Source organism: Panonychus citri, unplaced genomic scaffold (genome assembly GCF_014898815.1).
Source record: "Panonychus citri isolate SS breed McGregor unplaced genomic scaffold, ASM1489881v1 Contig00140, whole genome shotgun sequence".
In the NCBI taxonomy this organism is placed as follows: Eukaryota; Metazoa; Arthropoda; class Arachnida; order Trombidiformes; family Tetranychidae; genus Panonychus; species Panonychus citri.
Window position 1 is genome coordinate 481,922 of NW_026515545.1, and position 16,413 is coordinate 498,334.

The following is a 16,413-nucleotide window of genomic DNA, read 5'->3' on the forward strand; positions in this document are numbered from 1 at the left end:
AAATGTTACAATGCAAATTGTTTGAACAATTAAAAATCAACAGATTAGACAAGAAATTGACTCACAATGATGATGAAGATCATGAATTTAGTTAATCAACAACGGGAACAATTAAAACTAAAAAAGCAATAAAAGTAACAACATTTACCAGTAACCTTAATCTGATTTTGGAATCTAAGTCAACATCAATTAATAATCAATCTATTGATTGTGATAGTTAATTTATCTTACAGTTCGTATGATTATCTATCCTAATCAAGAGCAATTTAATTTCAATTTAGTTTTTTCGGCTCAATCATTTGAAGAACAAAAAATTTGCTTAAGAAACGAAAGAGAAACCAGTTTACAAGGAGAAGATACTAAGAAGACAAAGAAGATGAGGATGGAGAGAGAGAGAGAGAGAGAGAGATTCTGTAGAAAGAAAGGGAAAAAGAAAGACAAATGGGAGGAAAAGAAACTTTTTCTTCTCTCTTTCTTTCTCTGTCTCACTTATGGTAAATGGTGAACATGAGGACCAGTAAAAGTAAATTCGGGATTAAAATCATCTAACTGATCAGTTGATTGTTTCAAATTAATTTTTACGAGTGAACGATTAACATAAGAGGAGATAAATTAACAAACTAATCACCCGATATTAAGATTAGCGCCAATTAATCAACGTGATTATCTCCTCATTTTAAATTAACCCTTTAATTTTAACGATCAACAATTGGTTTAAAAAAGTGAATCAGTGAATCAGTAAATAATCAATAAATCATTTTACAAGTTTCCTTTTCAATTTGTGTTGGTTTATGAAGTTTAGTTGTTCAGCGTAATTAGTTTTCCATAATATTGGCTTGTTAACACTAAATTAACCAGTGAAAGTGTTTATTTCTCAAAGGATTGATTAGTATTTCCATCAGCAATTAGCCCATCATAATGTACCAATTATTGTGTTACATTTATCCATTGATTATCTGTGGTTGGGATCCGCCGCAAGTGACCACAAAATGGAGCCGATTGGAGGGAATTAAAGAGGAATTTTCTGGTAAACGAATCAACACCTTCCTTGGTATTCCCTATGCCGAACCACCGGTGGGAGATTTAAGGTTTAGACCTCCGGTCGCTTTGAGTAGTACCAATTTCCTTCAGTATTATGCTGGCAACTACAGAAGCTCTTGCTTGGATCGTCATTACCACGAAAAGTCAAAAGGTTCTCGTTTTATTGATGAAAGTGAAGATTGTCTATTTTTGAACATTTGGTCACCCGAAGATCAACAACAATCAACAAGCGAATCAAGTAAAACTTCACCTAAATTAAGTTCAGTTTTACTTTATCTTAATCACATTTCAACCGATATTAGACAAATCAATGGTAAAGTGTTGGCCAGTTTAGGTGATGTTACTGTTGTTACCTTTAATTATCGTACTGGTTTGTTTGGTTTAATTCAAAATGGTGACAAGGATTCATTGGAAAATGCAATCTATCATGACACCAAAGCAGTTCTTGACTGGATTAAGGAAAATATTCAATTATTTGGAGGTAATCCTGAGTCAATTACGGTTATTGCCGAGGGTTGGGAAGCAATTAAGACTGGACTTGCTCTGGAAGGGAAATATTTTGATAAATTGATCATCACCAATGGTCCATTAAATTCAGATGAGGATGATTCACATATTGATTTAGATTCAACCAGGAAAATTAGAATCACTTCTTTCATTTGGTAATGAAATTCGCAACTCATTGGAATCATTTGGTTCCCCTGTTAACGATATTGACCATGATAAAAGTATCGCCAATTCTTCATCAAGCAATTCATTGGTCATTCGTGATCGACATGTAGCCAAATGGACCTTGCGACATCTCTCTGAATGTCCACTTTTCCGGTTGATGGAAAACCTTTCCCTAGGCAATAACGCCATTTACAGCCTACTCGTTGATTCAACTGCACATGGATTCAAATCACGACCATCGCTTTTCCGTCAAGTTGACCTTTACTCTTACCGTGCCTTTGACATTCTCACCGGAGCTCCTCTGTTAAATACCAAGTTACTCCATAAAGAAGTACAAAGATTAAGTCGAGAATTAATCAAGATAATTGGCCATTTTATTAGAAAAGGTAAAGCACCTTGGCCTAAATTGTCCCATTCGGAAAGTGGATCAGTGGACATTAAGAAATCTTATCAATATCGAATCTCTTCCGAGGAATGTTCAAGTAATCTTGATTTAGCCATGAAATCACAATTCTGCTCGATTTTACAAAAATTGTAAATTGTGGACTAAATTGTAACTACAAACAATTAGATGATATGAAAGAACAAGAAATCCACATGAACGTAAATCTAATTATAAAACAAAAAATCTTCAATGTATAATGTGGGGTGAAGATTATCTCAACAATTAAGCAACAATTAATCTTTACCATAATTCCTTCCATTTTTCACCTTAATTTTATTATAATTAATTAATGTTATTATTTGTTGTCCCAATTGACAATTATTTTTAAAAACAGGCAATCAATTGTAAAGCCATAATTGTAATAAATTCACATCTTTTTTTAAACTGATTCTCAATCCAATTACTTTTTTTTTCTTTCACGATAACAATTGGAAAGTGTAAATCAACAACACTTAATTGTAGATCTGAATCAATTTTTTTGTTTCTTCATTTAATTTTCTTTCGATTACAATTTTCTGATGAGAATTAATCTAAACATTAATTTGATTGATTTGATTCGGAATTGAAGTTTTTTCGCTCCTCATTTTCCTCTTCTTCTTCTTTTTTGGTTACGTTTTAACCGGAAACGAATGATAATGCAGTTAATTGTCTTTTGTTAATATCTTAATTCTAACCTGTTGATTTATAATTTCCAATTGGAAATTGGAAATCAAATTGGAAAATAATCAACTAATTCATCCAGTTAATTGTTTATCTTTTCACATTTGAATTGCCGCTTATTTTGTGCGCATGCGCAGAGCTCGCGAATTTTACTTACGTGTTTTTCACTGATGGATTAACATTGGATTTAAATTGTCAAAGGGAATCAATTATGATTTATTAATTGTGTTTTTTTTATACACTTTTGTATTGTTATTGTCAACTTAAAGTTTTCTGAGAGTTCAAAATCTTAGCTGAACAAAATGATTAGAAATCTCCGGTTTGAATCTAATTAACCAGGGTAGAAAAATTGAATCTCTTTTCAAATTGGTGACAGTGACTTCAAATCATCAACTCTAATTAGTGAATCATGAATTAGTTGAAGAAAATTGGCCAATTAAATAGTAATAAACAGTGAAAAGATCATCAATCGTTTCGGAAAATTGTGTTTGTCTTTTTCATGTGATCACAGTTTTTGTGTATTTTGATCCTAAAATTTACTTTTAATTGAATTAACATTGGATTCCATTGATTTGGACTTGATTCCTAACCATTTAAGATTAACCAATTTGTTGATCAGTTTTGACATTGATTTCTAATTGTTGTGTATTGATTCATCTCTTGATTTTAATTTTTTTTTTCTCTTGTTTACTTTTCTAGTCATACAATGGAAGGACTCTTACCTCACTTTTTCATACTTACATTGTTTTTGGGTGACAATTTACTCACTGAGGCTTCTATAAAGTATCCTTATGTAACCTGTGGTTCAGTTGTTAAATTGGTGAATAAAAATTTTCAAGTGAGACTTCACTCTCATGATGTTAAATATGGATCTGGTAGTGGTCAACAATCAGTGACCGGTACACCTGAAAAAGATGACATGAACAGCTATTGGGCTGTTAAAGGAGCTTCCACAGTAGAATCTTGTAAAAGAGGTGAACCCGTTGCATGTGGAGCTAAAATACGTTTGGAACATGTCAACACAAAGAAATACCTTCATAGTCATTTATTTAAATCACCTTTATCTGGTAATCAAGAAATCAGTGCATTCGGTGAGAATGGAGAAGGAGATTCTGGTGATAATTGGACGGTTGTTTGTAGTGAAGATTTTTGGGAAAGAGATTCTTCCATCAGGTTTAAACATCTTGACACTGAAGCGTAAGTTATACTTATACCAATAGAATCTATGGAAAATGTTAACTATCCCTACCATTTAAAGTGATTAATCTTATTCTCTCTTTTATTTTTCTTCTATATTCAGTTGGTTGGGTGTCTCAGGTCGAACCTATGGAAGACCAATTCATGGACAAGCGGAAGTGGTCGCAACATCTTATCCGGATAGTTCTAGTTACTGGCAATCCCAAGAAGGCGTTTTTATCAAACCTTCCGAAATGAGGGATTTTAGTAATTCAATTAAAGACGAACTGTGATTTTTTTCTTCTTTTCCACTTATAGATAACATTAAACTAATTTATTCACGATGTTATCTCACATCTTGAACAATTAATGTCCATTTACCGAGGGAAAAGAAATTCAAAATCGTCCTATGGATAATATAATTTTTTCGTGACGTGAATTTAATTGAAATGTGAGGCAACGTGACAATTGTTTTTTTTGTTTTGTTTTGTTTTGTTTTGATTACAGATGAACATTAGAACAATTTGAATTAGTGCTTTTTTTTCATCAATATTAATAACATGGATCATGGAAAGAGAGATTCAAAAGGTTTGATTATACTTTTTGTAATATGTGGTCATAAAATGCTCAACGTGTAAGAGATTTTTAAATTTTCAACGAAAACAAGTCAAAATTAAATTGTATAATTAATGATAGTTGATTATATATGTTGCTTAAAGTTTGTGATAATCGTTGTAAACAACAAGTTGACAAAATGACATTTCCTTGGACATTTACAATCGGTGCAAGTTTTTTGTTTCTCATGGATAATTGATCAATTTTGCTTATTACTGGAAGCCTCTTGTTGAGTCAATTAATGCAACAATAATAATTTTGATCGACCATGAATGAATTTGGGTCATTCTTTTCATCACTTTACATCATATTATTGCACTTTTGATCAACTGGCCATTGAGAAAACAATTTAATATCCACTGTCGATGAAAAAAGTGATTCCAAAAATTATGTCCAAATGGAGATGTCACTTGATTGATTTGAAGATTGTCAATTTAGTTGATTATTGTTTGATGATCAGAAACAGTCGGAGGAGATACGATTGGTTGAGAGAGAGCTTTTTGTTTCATTTTTCTTATTTGTTTGTCAAGTGATTTGATTTGTTGGTGTAATTGGGTGAAAGAATTGAGATCAAATGCCCTTTTAGAATAAGATTCACAGAAATGCTTTATGGCCATTCTCCTTTCAGCCTGAGGGTATTGATATTCTTGAGACGTTATAACGTAATAACAGAAAGTCCTGAGAGAGAGAGAGAGAAAAAAAAATAGATCCAAAATTACAAGTTTCCCTTGAAATAATTTCTATTAACTTGATTGAATCAAGGATAATTTCGTAACTCACAATATGGTTGCTGAGTAAGTGACACACCAGGTAATTGGTTCCATGATATCCCATGAGTATTCAAACCATATTAATCTTCCGAGAAAACCAAGTTGAGAGGATAACAGGAAGAGGCCAATCCATTTGAACCGAATAGCCGATGAACTAGAAGATTCAATGAGAATTTTCTCAAAATTTTGTAGCATTGGAACGTAGCTTTGTAAAAGTACAATACGTTTCCTTTCGAGCTCCTGCCATGGATAATCAAAGAAGAGAAATCAATTTATATCAATAAGATTATCTTTGTAACAATTAACAGATAGAAGATTTAATTTATATTATACTTACATCAACTGGTTCATTATTAACAATCTCAGTTGATGAGATCCATTTTTTGAGGCCAGATTGAGATCCATCAAAATCTAATAAAATTGATTGATCTTTACCTTTTAACAGGATCTTTTCATTTGCCTGAAATGCTGTTCCCAATGGTGTAGAATCGTCAATGTTTAATTTCTGATCAACATCAAACAATTTAACTGATTTCCGATCATCATCATTCTTGACAAAACATTTAACCACTTGACGTAAAGGAGTCCAATAAGATAGGACAAGTTTATGATCTTCATGTTTCATCATAAACAAACCATCATCAAATTTACTCGAAACCTTTTTAAATCGAGAATCTCTATCATCAGAGAATTTCTAAATTGTAAATAGAATGGAAAAATAAAAATAGGAAAGAGAAAAAAAGTAAAAAAAATCAACAATTAATACCAAAAGAAAGACAATAACATAATGTAAACAAAGAGTTAATAATGAAGAGAAAACAATATTCAGGCTTACCCTTAATATGAACACTGATTGTTGACCAATTAATTGGCGATTCATGGCCAACCAACATGGCCTCAGAATGGATAACGATGGCATCGTGTTTGGGTAACAATAGAATTTGAAACAATTAAAACAAAACAATAAAATAATCAAGAGATTAAAATAATAACAATGTAACTATTTCCATCGATGAATCAACGATGAGTGAGCTTGTCAAGTGCTTCTAATGGGGAGATAATCAGTTACCATGGATTCACTTTAACTGTTTATCTTTGATTGTAATTGAGTTTTTTTTCTGATTTAGTTTGGCAATTTAATTTTTTTTCTATTTACAATTACCTATTAATAGATTGTTTACTTAGTTGATCAAGTTGGAAGGGGAAAATTATGGGTTGAATAGTCGATTGAAATATCACTTGAAAAGTGATATTTTTCATTTCTCTGATTTCTTAAAAGAAAACAATTTGTGATTATAATTTATTGTCAATTATAATTGTTGAATGTTTCTGAGTGGATGTTTACAGTTTCAAGAGAGTTAACTATTAATTGTATGATGATGATTGTTTGTGTTTGATGACAGTGATAACAGCGTAACTGTGGATGGTGGTGATTGATTTGATTGATTGTGGTAATTGTTGTTGTATTGTGATTTTTAAAGGTGTTATAAATATTTGATATATTTATTATTGTTGTTTAGTGGGAGTAGGTGGTGATTAATTGGAATTAATATCAATTCCGTTTAACTTTTAGATAGAGATGATTTATCGGCTGGCATTGAGTTACTTTTGGTAAGCTGAGTGTTAGTTGATCCTGTCAATACTTCATCGGTGATTCCTGCTTGTTGGATCACTTCGTTTAGATTTTGTTCCAAATCGTCAATCCGATGGCCCATCTCGTCAATTCGGTTCAATATTTGTTCGGACATCACTTGGAATTTATCCTGTACTTGTTGCAATAATGTTTGAACCTTCGAGAAAGAAAAACAAATCACAACTGATAATTAGTTTCATCTAGAAAATAGAAAGGGTAATTTACTTACGAAATTAGCAACATCACCGACATCTTTGATGTCTGGTTGAGCACCAACAACATTATGTTCACCTTTAGGCTGATTTTGAGCTGATCCAGAATCCATTTTAATCACTTGAACAATCAGGTAATCACAGTGAATAAAAAATTAGATACTTTTGTTTATATAACAACCGAATTGAAGACTGATCTTAAAAGATCTAAATCAACCGAGTCAACTGAAATCGAACCACCAAACGACAGGAAATGACTTGACATAAAATTAAAACAAATCTGATTGTGAAAAGAAAAAGAAAATAATTAAAACCAAACAATAAGATTTGAAAGAGAAAATTAAAAATTTAAATTGATTAGAAAAACAAACCAATTATTTTCCTCTTTTTCTCCCTAGATGGCGTTTCTAAACTTCGGCATCACGATTACAATCAAATCGTTGAAATTAAATTTTTCAACAATTTAAAATCGATTATATTAAAGTAGAATGACAGAAATATCAGTCAAATTGAAATAGTTAATTAATTCTTTCAAATCATTCCACTCATTTCACAAAGATCTTGATACAATAATAATAAAACGTTGATGATTTAAATGAATTTCAGTTGCTGTCAAAGATAAATAGACAAGTCAAGATGATTGCGAAAAGAAAAATTAAAAAAAAAGATTAATCAACATTAAGAGTATTTTAAATTGCTCTTAAAATAAACATGTTTTTTATTTAAAGAGCAAACAGCTGACTGAATGTTTGGTATTCTTGGTTTACTTTTGTTTTCAATCGTTTTCTCTGTGGTCACCAATGGACGATGAACTTGCAACGATTCGAGCTCGAAGACTTGAACAACTCCAACAGCAACATTCTGAAAGTTCAAAGGTTCGATAATCATTTTCTTACTCTCTTAATTGTTTCAATTTACATTTGAAAGTTAATATGATTGTCTTTCATTTTCTCTAGACTTCATTAGGTGATAATTCTGCTGCTGCTGATGCTGTTAAACAAGAGGAAAGGAAGGAGAAGGAAGATGAATTTCGAAATTCAATGTTGACTCAAATATTATCTCAAGAAGCTCGAGCTCGTCTGAATACGATAAAAACGGCGAAACCCGAAAAAGGAACAATGGTCGAAGATATTTTGATCAACAATGCGAGAATGGGAGCAATTAGAAGTAAATTGTCCGAAGATGAATTTAGAAATATCCTGGAAAAAGTTAGCGAAAGATTCAAGAAAGAAACCAAAGTACAATTCGACAGAAGAAGAGCTGCCATTGATTCTGATTCTGATGATTAACTGAATTAAATTAATTTATTTTCTCTCTTTTTCCAAATAAAAAACAAATAAAATCAATCAAATCGATTGGGAAAAAAAACTCTTAAAACTCAAAGGAAAATGATTTGTCCAAAAGTCGATCGTTTCTAATTTACTTGCATCACATTTTACCACAATAATTAACCTGCAATTTAGATGTGAAAATTGATCAACGTGAAACAATTAAATGTATTGTTGTGATTAGGTGTTCACTTTAGTATCTTTTCAAATGATCAACAAATAACATGAAGCTTTTAATTTACACAAAATGTTACGTGTATCCAGGGCAAGAATTGTTGGCAAGTGAATCCATTTATTTACCACATCGGATAATCATTTGAATCTCAACAGAATTAACTTAATTTGATTGTTAAAAAGGTGAGAAAAATTAACCTCAGTGAAAATCCAATGATTCAAATTAACCAGATAATCACAATCAGAAATGACACATCACTAAACTACAATTAGGAAAAGAAAACCTTTTCTATTCACTTTCTTTGTGTTAATCCAATAAAAGAGATTTTGGAAAAAAAAATAATATTCAGGTTAGTATTTAAATCATTTGATCACTTTTTTAATTACCTTTGATTATTTAATTGTATTACAATTTATGTTAGAATTTAATTGTTAACCTTTGAAATAAATTGTTCATCTCACAGATTAAGATCAACATCTTTATCATACTGATGATGTTACAATAATTGTCCCATTGACCGATTAACAGAATATTTTTTTTTTGCTTTTTTCCGTCAATAGAAAATTTAGATTTTGATAAATTGAATTGGTTAAATTTAATTGCAATCAATTGTCATCATTTAATTTAATTCTCTGTTTATTAATTTTTCTTAAATGGGTCACGTTTATTTAGAATAATTTTGATTTTACCGCTTCGAGTTTCTAAAGAGCGAACACCAGATGGACCATCGAGATGAAGAAAGAAATTTTTTCATGTTTTCATGTCGCAATTTGTTGATTTAATTTTTATCTTAATTTAAATTGTTTAATTTAATTTTTTTTCTTCTTCTTTTGACTTCAATTTCATCAATTAATTCACAATGGAACCTATGACACCGACAGCGCTTAAGAAATTACGAGTAGTTGACCTGAAGGAGAAACTTTCAAATTTTGGTTTACCATTAAACGGTGAGTCTTTTTTTTATTTTATCTTTTCTCGTGTTTTCTTTTTTTTTTCATTTTCATTGATTAATTATTTGAGTGAATCATTATTTTAACATCGTTATTGTTTCTTTTCTGATTATTATTGTGTCGTATTTAGTTAAATAAATTATGTTGTGATTATTGATTATCGATAATTTGTTGTGACAAGATTTTAAACTGTTTTATGGAATAGAGAAAAACTGTCCCACTTTTACTGTTTTTCTTTCTCTATCTCAATCTTGTTTTCGTTTTTCTTTCCTTCTCTTAATTTAATCAATTTATTTTGTTTCTATTAAAGAAAATTCTCACATTTTTTTGTCTTCTTATTCTTGTTGTTTTTTAGGTTTAAAAGCTGATTTAATCAAGAGATTACTCGATTATTATTCAAGTCAAGCGCGAATCCGAGAAGAGGCAAATTTCAATGTAGTGCAACAACCTCCCCCTCAGTCTCTTCCCACTGTTCAACCAACCATTGGTCAACCTGGTTTGGTACATGGTGGATCTAGTTATTATATCAATCAAAATCAGCATCAACTTCATCAACAACAACAACAACATCAACATCAATTACAATTAGGTGGCCATATTCAACACACTTCACCTTCTCCTTCATCTATTTCAATTCAACCTTGTTTTGCGCCAACTCCTATGCCTCACGATGATTTACCTTTAAATTTTTCAAGTCAAGTAAATTCACTTTCATCGCCTATTGAACTCTCAACTCATCATACCCATCAACCTATTCAAACTCACCAGTCACATCAATCTCATCATCAAACACACCAAGCACATCAGACACATCAAGTTCACCATGGTCATCATTTCCATTCACCGCCATCTCACATGCATATAACACCTTCAGTAATTGAATCTTCGCACATTAAAATGCCCAGTGACGATTCTGCTCACTATTTTGGTAATAGTCCTCATATTCAGAGTACATCCAATCAATCAATGGATCAACCATTGCAGTCATCTTCGATTGATTTATCATCTAACTTATCGTTTAACCAAAAGTCCAATGTCAGAGATTTGCAAGCCATGAATCAAAGCCCAAGTGAAGTATCGGCTAACACTTCACCGATAAAACAACCTTTAAATTCTAATTCTCCCGCGGTTTCTATGGATCAACCACAAGACCCAATGATCCATGATGAGCCTGATGACAACCAAGGACATGAAACACCTCAAAAGGCTATATTTGATTTGGAAAATCTTTTACATGAAGCTTTGAAAGCAAATCAACGAGTTGACTCTAGTGCCGCCGATCTTAGTAAAGATTATGAAAATTTACCTGAACAAACTTCTTCACTGAATGAAGATAGTTGTACAGTAACCGATTTGTCACAAAAAGTTCATGAAGAGTCTTCACCTGTTTTAGAATCTATAAAATCCACTGAACCTATTGTGCATGCTGAACCTGAAACTATTCATCAAACCGAGCCAGAGCCAGAGCAAGAACCAGAACCAGAACCAGAACCAGAACCAGAGCCAGAACAACAACCAGAGCCTGAGCCAGAACTAGAATCGAAACCTGAACCTGAATTAGAGCCCGAAGTAGAACCTGAACCAGAGTCACAAGCCGTGTATCAACATCAGCCACAGTTTGAACCTGAACCTGAGTATCAACCTGAAGTGGAACCCGAACCAACGTGTGTTAAAGACATTGAACGAGAATTCGATCGACAATTTCAGGGTGAAATTGAATCTGCACCCGTACTCACATCACAAACAGAAAAAATAATACCTGAATCTTGTTTTGATATGAGTTCAAAACCTATTGAAGATTATGAAACAACTAGACCGACTTTAGATCATTTCAACTTAGAAGGTGATAATCTTCAAGAAGAAAAGGAATATGAACCAATACCCAATTTAGATGATCAACAAGAAACAACATTATTTTCTAGGGAAGAACAAAATCAACAATCAGAGATGGACAAAGAAGGTGCAATGGAGACCAATGTCAATCAGATCGAAAACGTGGAAGATTTGATAACAGAAAATAAACTTGAACAAGATGGCGAAAATTTGGAATTTATTTCTGAAAAACAGGAGCCAAATTCTGTTATTAATGAAAGAGAATTGAGTGAAGTTGAACAAACATCCAGTAGCACTATTGAACTTGGCGCCGATGCTCATCAACCAGAAACCAGTGAAATTAAAGCTACCGATGATGGTGTTGACTTAGAAAGAAGATCCGAAAGTAGCGAGACAAAAATTGAACTAGTTCAAAGTGACACTAATATTGGTTTTCATTCAAACATCACCACTAATCAAAATCAAATCGATTTTTCTAGTGCTTCTGAACCAAATGATTATTCCTCTCCTGAAGTGAAAGAACAGTCCATTGAAGTGAAAGAACCATCGATTGAAAAGAAAGTCTCTCAAGAAGACAATGAAAAAGATTTTAGCGACATGAATGTTTCAGTGTTTAACGATTCACAAGACACTCCTGTCATTCCATCTACGATTGAGACACAATCATCTGATAAAACAGAAACTGAACCCAAACAAAAGTTATCCAAAAATGCCAAGAAAAAGCTGCGAAAGAAGAAAAAGAAAGCTGAAAGAGCTAAAGCGTCAACAACAAAAGAGAATGGAAACTCTCTAGATTATGATGAAGATGATGATGTTGAAATAGAGTAAGTAAAATTGTTTCTATTGTTTTTATTTTAATTTTACTATTAAATTTTGTTTCTAATGTTGATTTTCATCTTTACAGGTATGTGGAAGATGAAGTCGTCCGGGATCCAATTTATTTCCAATATGTGAAAGTTTTTGAAAAGTTCAAAGGAGGTGACAACAGTAACATTGAGTCAAATAATGATGATAGCGAAATTACTGATCCAGCAAAGAAAATGCTCGAAAGAAAGAAACCCGTTGAATTAGAATTGAAAGAAGAGGATGACAAAATGACGGTGAACCAAAACTTTCAAAGCGAAAGCTGAAACAATTAACAAGGATGACAGTTGCTGACCTTAAACAGAAAGTATCACATCCTGAATTGGTCGAAATGCACGATGTTACGGCTAAGGATCCACTTTTACTTCTTCACCTTAAATCTACTAGAAACTCAGTTCCAGTGCCTCGTCATTGGTGTTACAAACGTAAATATCTGCAAGGTAAAAGAGGATTTGAAAAACCTCCATTCAAGTTACCTGAGTTCATTAGAAAAACAGGAATCATGGAGATGAGACAAGCTTTACAAGAAAAGGAGGATGCTAAGTCTCTGAAAACTAAACAGCGGGAAAAAATCCGACCTAAGTTGGGTAAAATTGATATTGATTATCAAAAGCTTCATGATGCTTTCTTTAAATGGCAAACCAAACCAAAAATGACAATACATGGAGATATCTATTATGAAGGTAAAGAATTTGAAACAAGACTCAAAGAGAAAAAACCTGGTGATTTGAGTGTCGATCTGAGAGTAGCCCTTGGAATGCCCACTGGACCTAACGCTCAAAAATGTCCACCTCCATGGTTAATTGCAATGCAAAGATATGGACCACCTCCTTCTTATCCTAATTTGAAGATTCCTGGACTTAATGCCAGGATACCTGATGGATGCTCGTTTGGTTATCATGCTGGTGGTTGGGGTAAACCTCCTGTCGATGAGTATGGTCGTCCATTGTATGGTGATGTGTTTGGTTTAAGCACTGCCCAAGATAGTACAAATGCCGAAGAAGAAGTCGATAAATCGTTCTGGGGTGAAATGGAAAGTGAAGAAGAGGAGGAAGAAGAAGAAGAAGATGAAGGAGATGAAGATGATGGAGATCGTAGCGATAGGCCCACTGGTAAAGAAGGTGATGAGAGCGGCATCGCAACTCCATCTGAAGGACTGGCTACCCCATCGGGTCTTGCATCGGTTCCTAATGGAATGGAAACTCCAGATATTATTGAATTAAGAAAGCGAAAGATCGAAGCCGAAATGGAAAGGTTTGTATTTCGTTATAGACTGTAAACTATATTTACTGTCAATTTTATTTAAACTAATTTTCTCTCTCTTTCAGCAATGAGAATCCCGCTTTATACACAGTTTTACCAGAGAAGAAAACAGACAGAATAGGAAAAGAAATGATGGGATCAACTCATGTATACGATTTGAATGGACAAAAGAAAAGTCAAGGAGTCGAACGCACTTTAAACCCAGAGGAATTAGAGTTGCCCGCTGCTGTATTAGCTGCTAAATATGAGCAAACATATAATGAACAGCAACAAGCTCATTTAGCTAAAGAAGACCTTAGTGACATGGTAGCTGAACACGCAGCGAGACAGAAAAGGAAGAAGACACAAGATACAAGCAAATCTAATAAGAAATATAAGGACTTTAAATTCTAATCAATCTGTTCCCAGATTTTTTTTCATATTTCTAAAAATCCCCTTTACAGAAGATCTCTTGCCTTCCTTGGTTCGTCTTTTAATCCTCTAATTGTAACCTTAAACAAAAATAAATTCATACTTATGGACACCAATCATCTTACAATCTATTAATCGATTGCTGTAAATTGCTGATAAATTACATAAAATGCATACTGAATAATTAAAAAGTCGTAATAACAATTTTCAAAAAAAAAGAATTCGTTTAAATTGTAGTTTTTTTATTGATCAAATTGCTTAATTGTTGTGATCTTTTTAATTTCACCAATAACTGTAACATAAAAAAAACGATTTGCTTAGTAAAAATAAAATAATCATTTCTAATTAACAAAATCAAATCATAATTTAGGATTCTTGTTAAGTGGACATAAATTAATTCCCAAATAATTAGATGATTAATAATTGTGTAAAGAGAAACGATGAACAATTGATAAGCTCCTGGAAGACTATCGGATTCTCTGTACGAACAAATAATTTAAACTAATTAAAACTTTTGAGATCAGAAAACATCGGATTACATTAATCATTCGTTTGTTGTGCAATCAACTAATTTGTTGCTTTTCCTGGAATCTGGAATTGTGTTGATTTAAATTGTAAGCTTGTGATGAACAAACAGTCTAAACTGTTCATTGATTAAAAAAGAAATTGAATAGAAGATATTTGCTTGATAATTGTGTCACTAATTTAGTTGCGATTCAATAGTATTTAGTTGATTTGAGCAAAGTGATTGTTGAAGTTTCACTTCCATATCTTGTTTTCATTGGTACTTTAAAGATGAAGGTCAAGAAAAAGTGACCATTGTAAACGATGGTGACCATGATGAAGAGATATCAGAGCAACAATTAAGCCTTTTAACTGGTTGGTTTAGATGGTTTATCTGTTGCAATTGAATTACTTTTGGTCAGTTGTGATTGACCAGATGAACTATTGAGCACTTCATCGGAGATTCCTGCTTGTTGGATCACTTCGTTTAAATTTTGTTCAAGATCATTGATTCGAAGGCCCATCTCGTCAATTCGGTTCAATATTTGTTCGGACATCACTTGGAATTTATCCTGTACTTGTAACAATAATGTTTGAACCTTCGAGAAAGAAAAACAAATCACAACTGATAATTAGTTTCATCTAGAAAATAGAAAGGGTAATTTACTTACGAAATTAGCAACATCACCGACATCTTTGATGTCTGGTTGAGCACCAACAACATTATGTTCACCTTTAGGCGGATTTTGAGCTGATCCAGAATCCATAATGAATAAAGAATCAAAAGAAAACAAATCAACAATCAAAGAGAATAGTAAACAAAAGCTCTAAATGGAATTGTAAACAATCCAATGAAAATTAGGATCGATAAAAAAAAGACTTTATCCAAATCTTAAATTGTCACAACTTATCGAATCAACAATTAGGAAAATACAATCCTGTGTAAATAAGAGTTAATTAATTAGAAAAATTAATTAATCAAACAGAAATAAAATCTTCTTTAAATCTGAATGAAGACAAAAAAAGAAAATAATGTTAACATTGATTCTCACCAGATGGCATCAAACGATTTCCAATTTCAATTGAATTGATTAGTTGATTATTTGATTAATCGCGTTAATTAAAATAAGAAACATCGAGTTTTTTTTTTCGAAAAAATGACTTTTTTTTAATGCAACTGACTGAAGTTTTTGATTACATTTTTGAACTTTAACAAATGTAATTAAGGCAGGAAACAGAGAGACAGAGAGGACAGAAAATGCTAAAGAAAAGTAATTAACAAAAGCCTAACCATTAATTGTAAAAATTGATCTGTAGGAAATTAACATACAACGACGGAAGAAACAAAAAAAAGGTAACCATGATTAGAAAAACTGTTTTTACACCGAGGAAATCGATCAAAGGAGATAAACCAGATTAACCATGATAGTATCGAGTCTATTTCTTGTAGTAAGCGTAAGCGGCTGGGGCATAACCATATCCACCATAGACTGGAGCGGCGTATCCGTAGCTACCATAGCCGACGTAGGCTGGGGCAGCATAGTATTGGGAGTAGGCCATCTCAGCGGCGGCGACGATTAAGGCAACAATGAGGAGAAGAGCCTAAAGAATAGGAAAGTGAAACCAAAAAGATATTAAATTAACTTTGATTCTCAAACAATTTTGATAATCGACTAATGAAAATACTTACAAGTGAATTCATTTTGGTTGATTTGTTGGGGGTTGAAGTTTGATTGCAAAAGCAAAAGAAGATTTTGAAGTTTTGGAGTTGGTTTGTTTAGCTTGAGAACGAAACTGATGATTCTAACCAACTTATCGATGCCTTTATATACGAAAATGAGTCGAGGTCAATTATCATCGT

At 32.4% G+C, this 16,413-nt stretch overlaps 7 protein-coding genes across 7 annotated transcripts; 4 read left to right on the forward strand and 3 right to left on the reverse strand.

The window, feature by feature from the left end:
- The first annotated feature begins 506 nt into the window (after nucleotides 1–506).
- On the forward strand, nucleotides 507–2,251 carry LOC128394861 (cholinesterase-like). The gene is made up of 2 exons (XM_053355232.1): nucleotides 507–1,703; nucleotides 1,771–2,251. Exons 1-2 carry the CDS (start codon nucleotides 919–921, stop codon nucleotides 2,249–2,251), a joined length of 1,266 nt encoding a protein of 421 aa, XP_053211207.1. The 5' UTR covers nucleotides 507–918.
- Nucleotides 2,252–3,445: 1,194 nt separating this feature from the next.
- LOC128394783 (stromal cell-derived factor 2-like) lies at nucleotides 3,446–4,343 on the forward strand. Its single transcript, XM_053355151.1, has 2 exons — nucleotides 3,446–4,015; nucleotides 4,119–4,343. Exons 1-2 carry the CDS (start codon nucleotides 3,525–3,527, stop codon nucleotides 4,285–4,287), a joined length of 660 nt encoding a protein of 219 aa, XP_053211126.1. The 5' UTR covers nucleotides 3,446–3,524; the 3' UTR covers nucleotides 4,288–4,343.
- Nucleotides 4,344–4,413: 70 nt separating this feature from the next.
- Nucleotides 4,414–6,508, reverse strand: LOC128394782 (uncharacterized). Its single transcript, XM_053355150.1, has 4 exons — nucleotides 6,215–6,508; nucleotides 5,717–6,073; nucleotides 5,390–5,619; nucleotides 4,414–5,287 (listed from the first exon to the last, which is right to left on the reverse strand). The coding sequence occupies exons 1-4, from the start codon at nucleotides 6,296–6,298 to the stop codon at nucleotides 5,044–5,046; spliced, it is 915 nt and encodes a 304-aa protein (XP_053211125.1). The 5' UTR covers nucleotides 6,299–6,508; the 3' UTR covers nucleotides 4,414–5,043.
- A 139-nt stretch (nucleotides 6,509–6,647) lies between these two features.
- Nucleotides 6,648–7,574, reverse strand: LOC128394788 (heat shock factor-binding protein 1-like). The gene is made up of 2 exons (XM_053355157.1): nucleotides 7,242–7,574; nucleotides 6,648–7,169 (listed from the first exon to the last, which is right to left on the reverse strand). The coding sequence occupies exons 1-2, from the start codon at nucleotides 7,335–7,337 to the stop codon at nucleotides 6,942–6,944; spliced, it is 324 nt and encodes a 107-aa protein (XP_053211132.1). The 5' UTR covers nucleotides 7,338–7,574; the 3' UTR covers nucleotides 6,648–6,941.
- Nucleotides 7,575–7,698: 124 nt separating this feature from the next.
- Nucleotides 7,699–8,627, forward strand: LOC128394786 (programmed cell death protein 5-like). Its single transcript, XM_053355155.1, has 2 exons — nucleotides 7,699–8,099; nucleotides 8,181–8,627. Exons 1-2 carry the CDS (start codon nucleotides 8,025–8,027, stop codon nucleotides 8,511–8,513), a joined length of 408 nt encoding a protein of 135 aa, XP_053211130.1. The 5' UTR covers nucleotides 7,699–8,024; the 3' UTR covers nucleotides 8,514–8,627.
- An 834-nt stretch (nucleotides 8,628–9,461) lies between these two features.
- On the forward strand, nucleotides 9,462–14,164 carry LOC128394778 (titin-like). Its single transcript, XM_053355146.1, is given in 5 exon segments — nucleotides 9,462–9,674; nucleotides 10,033–12,334; nucleotides 12,415–12,602; nucleotides 12,605–13,628; nucleotides 13,703–14,164. Coding segments are annotated over 5 exon segments (3,930 nt in total). The 5' UTR covers nucleotides 9,462–9,586; the 3' UTR covers nucleotides 14,031–14,164.
- A 105-nt stretch (nucleotides 14,165–14,269) lies between these two features.
- LOC128394787 (heat shock factor-binding protein 1-like) lies at nucleotides 14,270–15,573 on the reverse strand. Its single transcript, XM_053355156.1, has 2 exons — nucleotides 15,224–15,573; nucleotides 14,270–15,151 (listed from the first exon to the last, which is right to left on the reverse strand). Exons 1-2 carry the CDS (start codon nucleotides 15,317–15,319, stop codon nucleotides 14,921–14,923), a joined length of 327 nt encoding a protein of 108 aa, XP_053211131.1. The 5' UTR covers nucleotides 15,320–15,573; the 3' UTR covers nucleotides 14,270–14,920.
- Between the last annotated feature and the right edge of the window lie 840 nt (nucleotides 15,574–16,413).

Excerpts from the sequence above, each read along its gene's own strand:
- LOC128394788 (XM_053355157.1), bottom strand. The coding sequence starts at position 7,337 with ATGGATTCTGGATCAGCTCAAAATCAGCCTAAAGGTGAACATAATGTT. Across the intron at positions 7,170-7,241 it reads TCGGTGATGTTGCTAATTTC|GTTCAAACATTATTGCAACA; the intron begins GTAAGTAAATTA and ends TCTTTCTCGAAG.
- LOC128394783 (XM_053355151.1), top strand. The coding sequence starts at position 3,525 with ATGGAAGGACTCTTACCTCACTTTTTCATACTTACATTGTTTTTGGGT. Across the intron at positions 4,016-4,118 it reads AAACATCTTGACACTGAAGC|TTGGTTGGGTGTCTCAGGTC; the intron begins GTAAGTTATACT and ends TTCTATATTCAG.
- LOC128394787 (XM_053355156.1), bottom strand. The coding sequence starts at position 15,319 with ATGGATTCTGGATCAGCTCAAAATCCGCCTAAAGGTGAACATAATGTT. Across the intron at positions 15,152-15,223 it reads TCGGTGATGTTGCTAATTTC|GTTCAAACATTATTGTTACA; the intron begins GTAAGTAAATTA and ends TCTTTCTCGAAG.
- LOC128394782 (XM_053355150.1), bottom strand. The coding sequence starts at position 6,298 with ATGCCATCGTTATCCATTCTGAGGCCATGTTGGTTGGCCATGAATCGC. Across the intron at positions 5,620-5,716 it reads TTAATAATGAACCAGTTGAT|GAGCTCGAAAGGAAACGTAT; the intron begins GTAAGTATAATA and ends TATCCATGGCAG. Across the intron at positions 5,288-5,389 it reads ACTTACTCAGCAACCATATT|GACTTTCTGTTATTACGTTA; the intron begins GTGAGTTACGAA and ends TCTCTCTCTCAG.
- LOC128394786 (XM_053355155.1), top strand. The coding sequence starts at position 8,025 with ATGGACGATGAACTTGCAACGATTCGAGCTCGAAGACTTGAACAACTC. Across the intron at positions 8,100-8,180 it reads AACATTCTGAAAGTTCAAAG|ACTTCATTAGGTGATAATTC; the intron begins GTTCGATAATCA and ends CATTTTCTCTAG.
- LOC128394861 (XM_053355232.1), top strand. The coding sequence starts at position 919 with ATGTACCAATTATTGTGTTACATTTATCCATTGATTATCTGTGGTTGG. Across the intron at positions 1,704-1,770 it reads AGAATCACTTCTTTCATTTG|TATCGCCAATTCTTCATCAA; the intron begins GTAATGAAATTC and ends CCATGATAAAAG.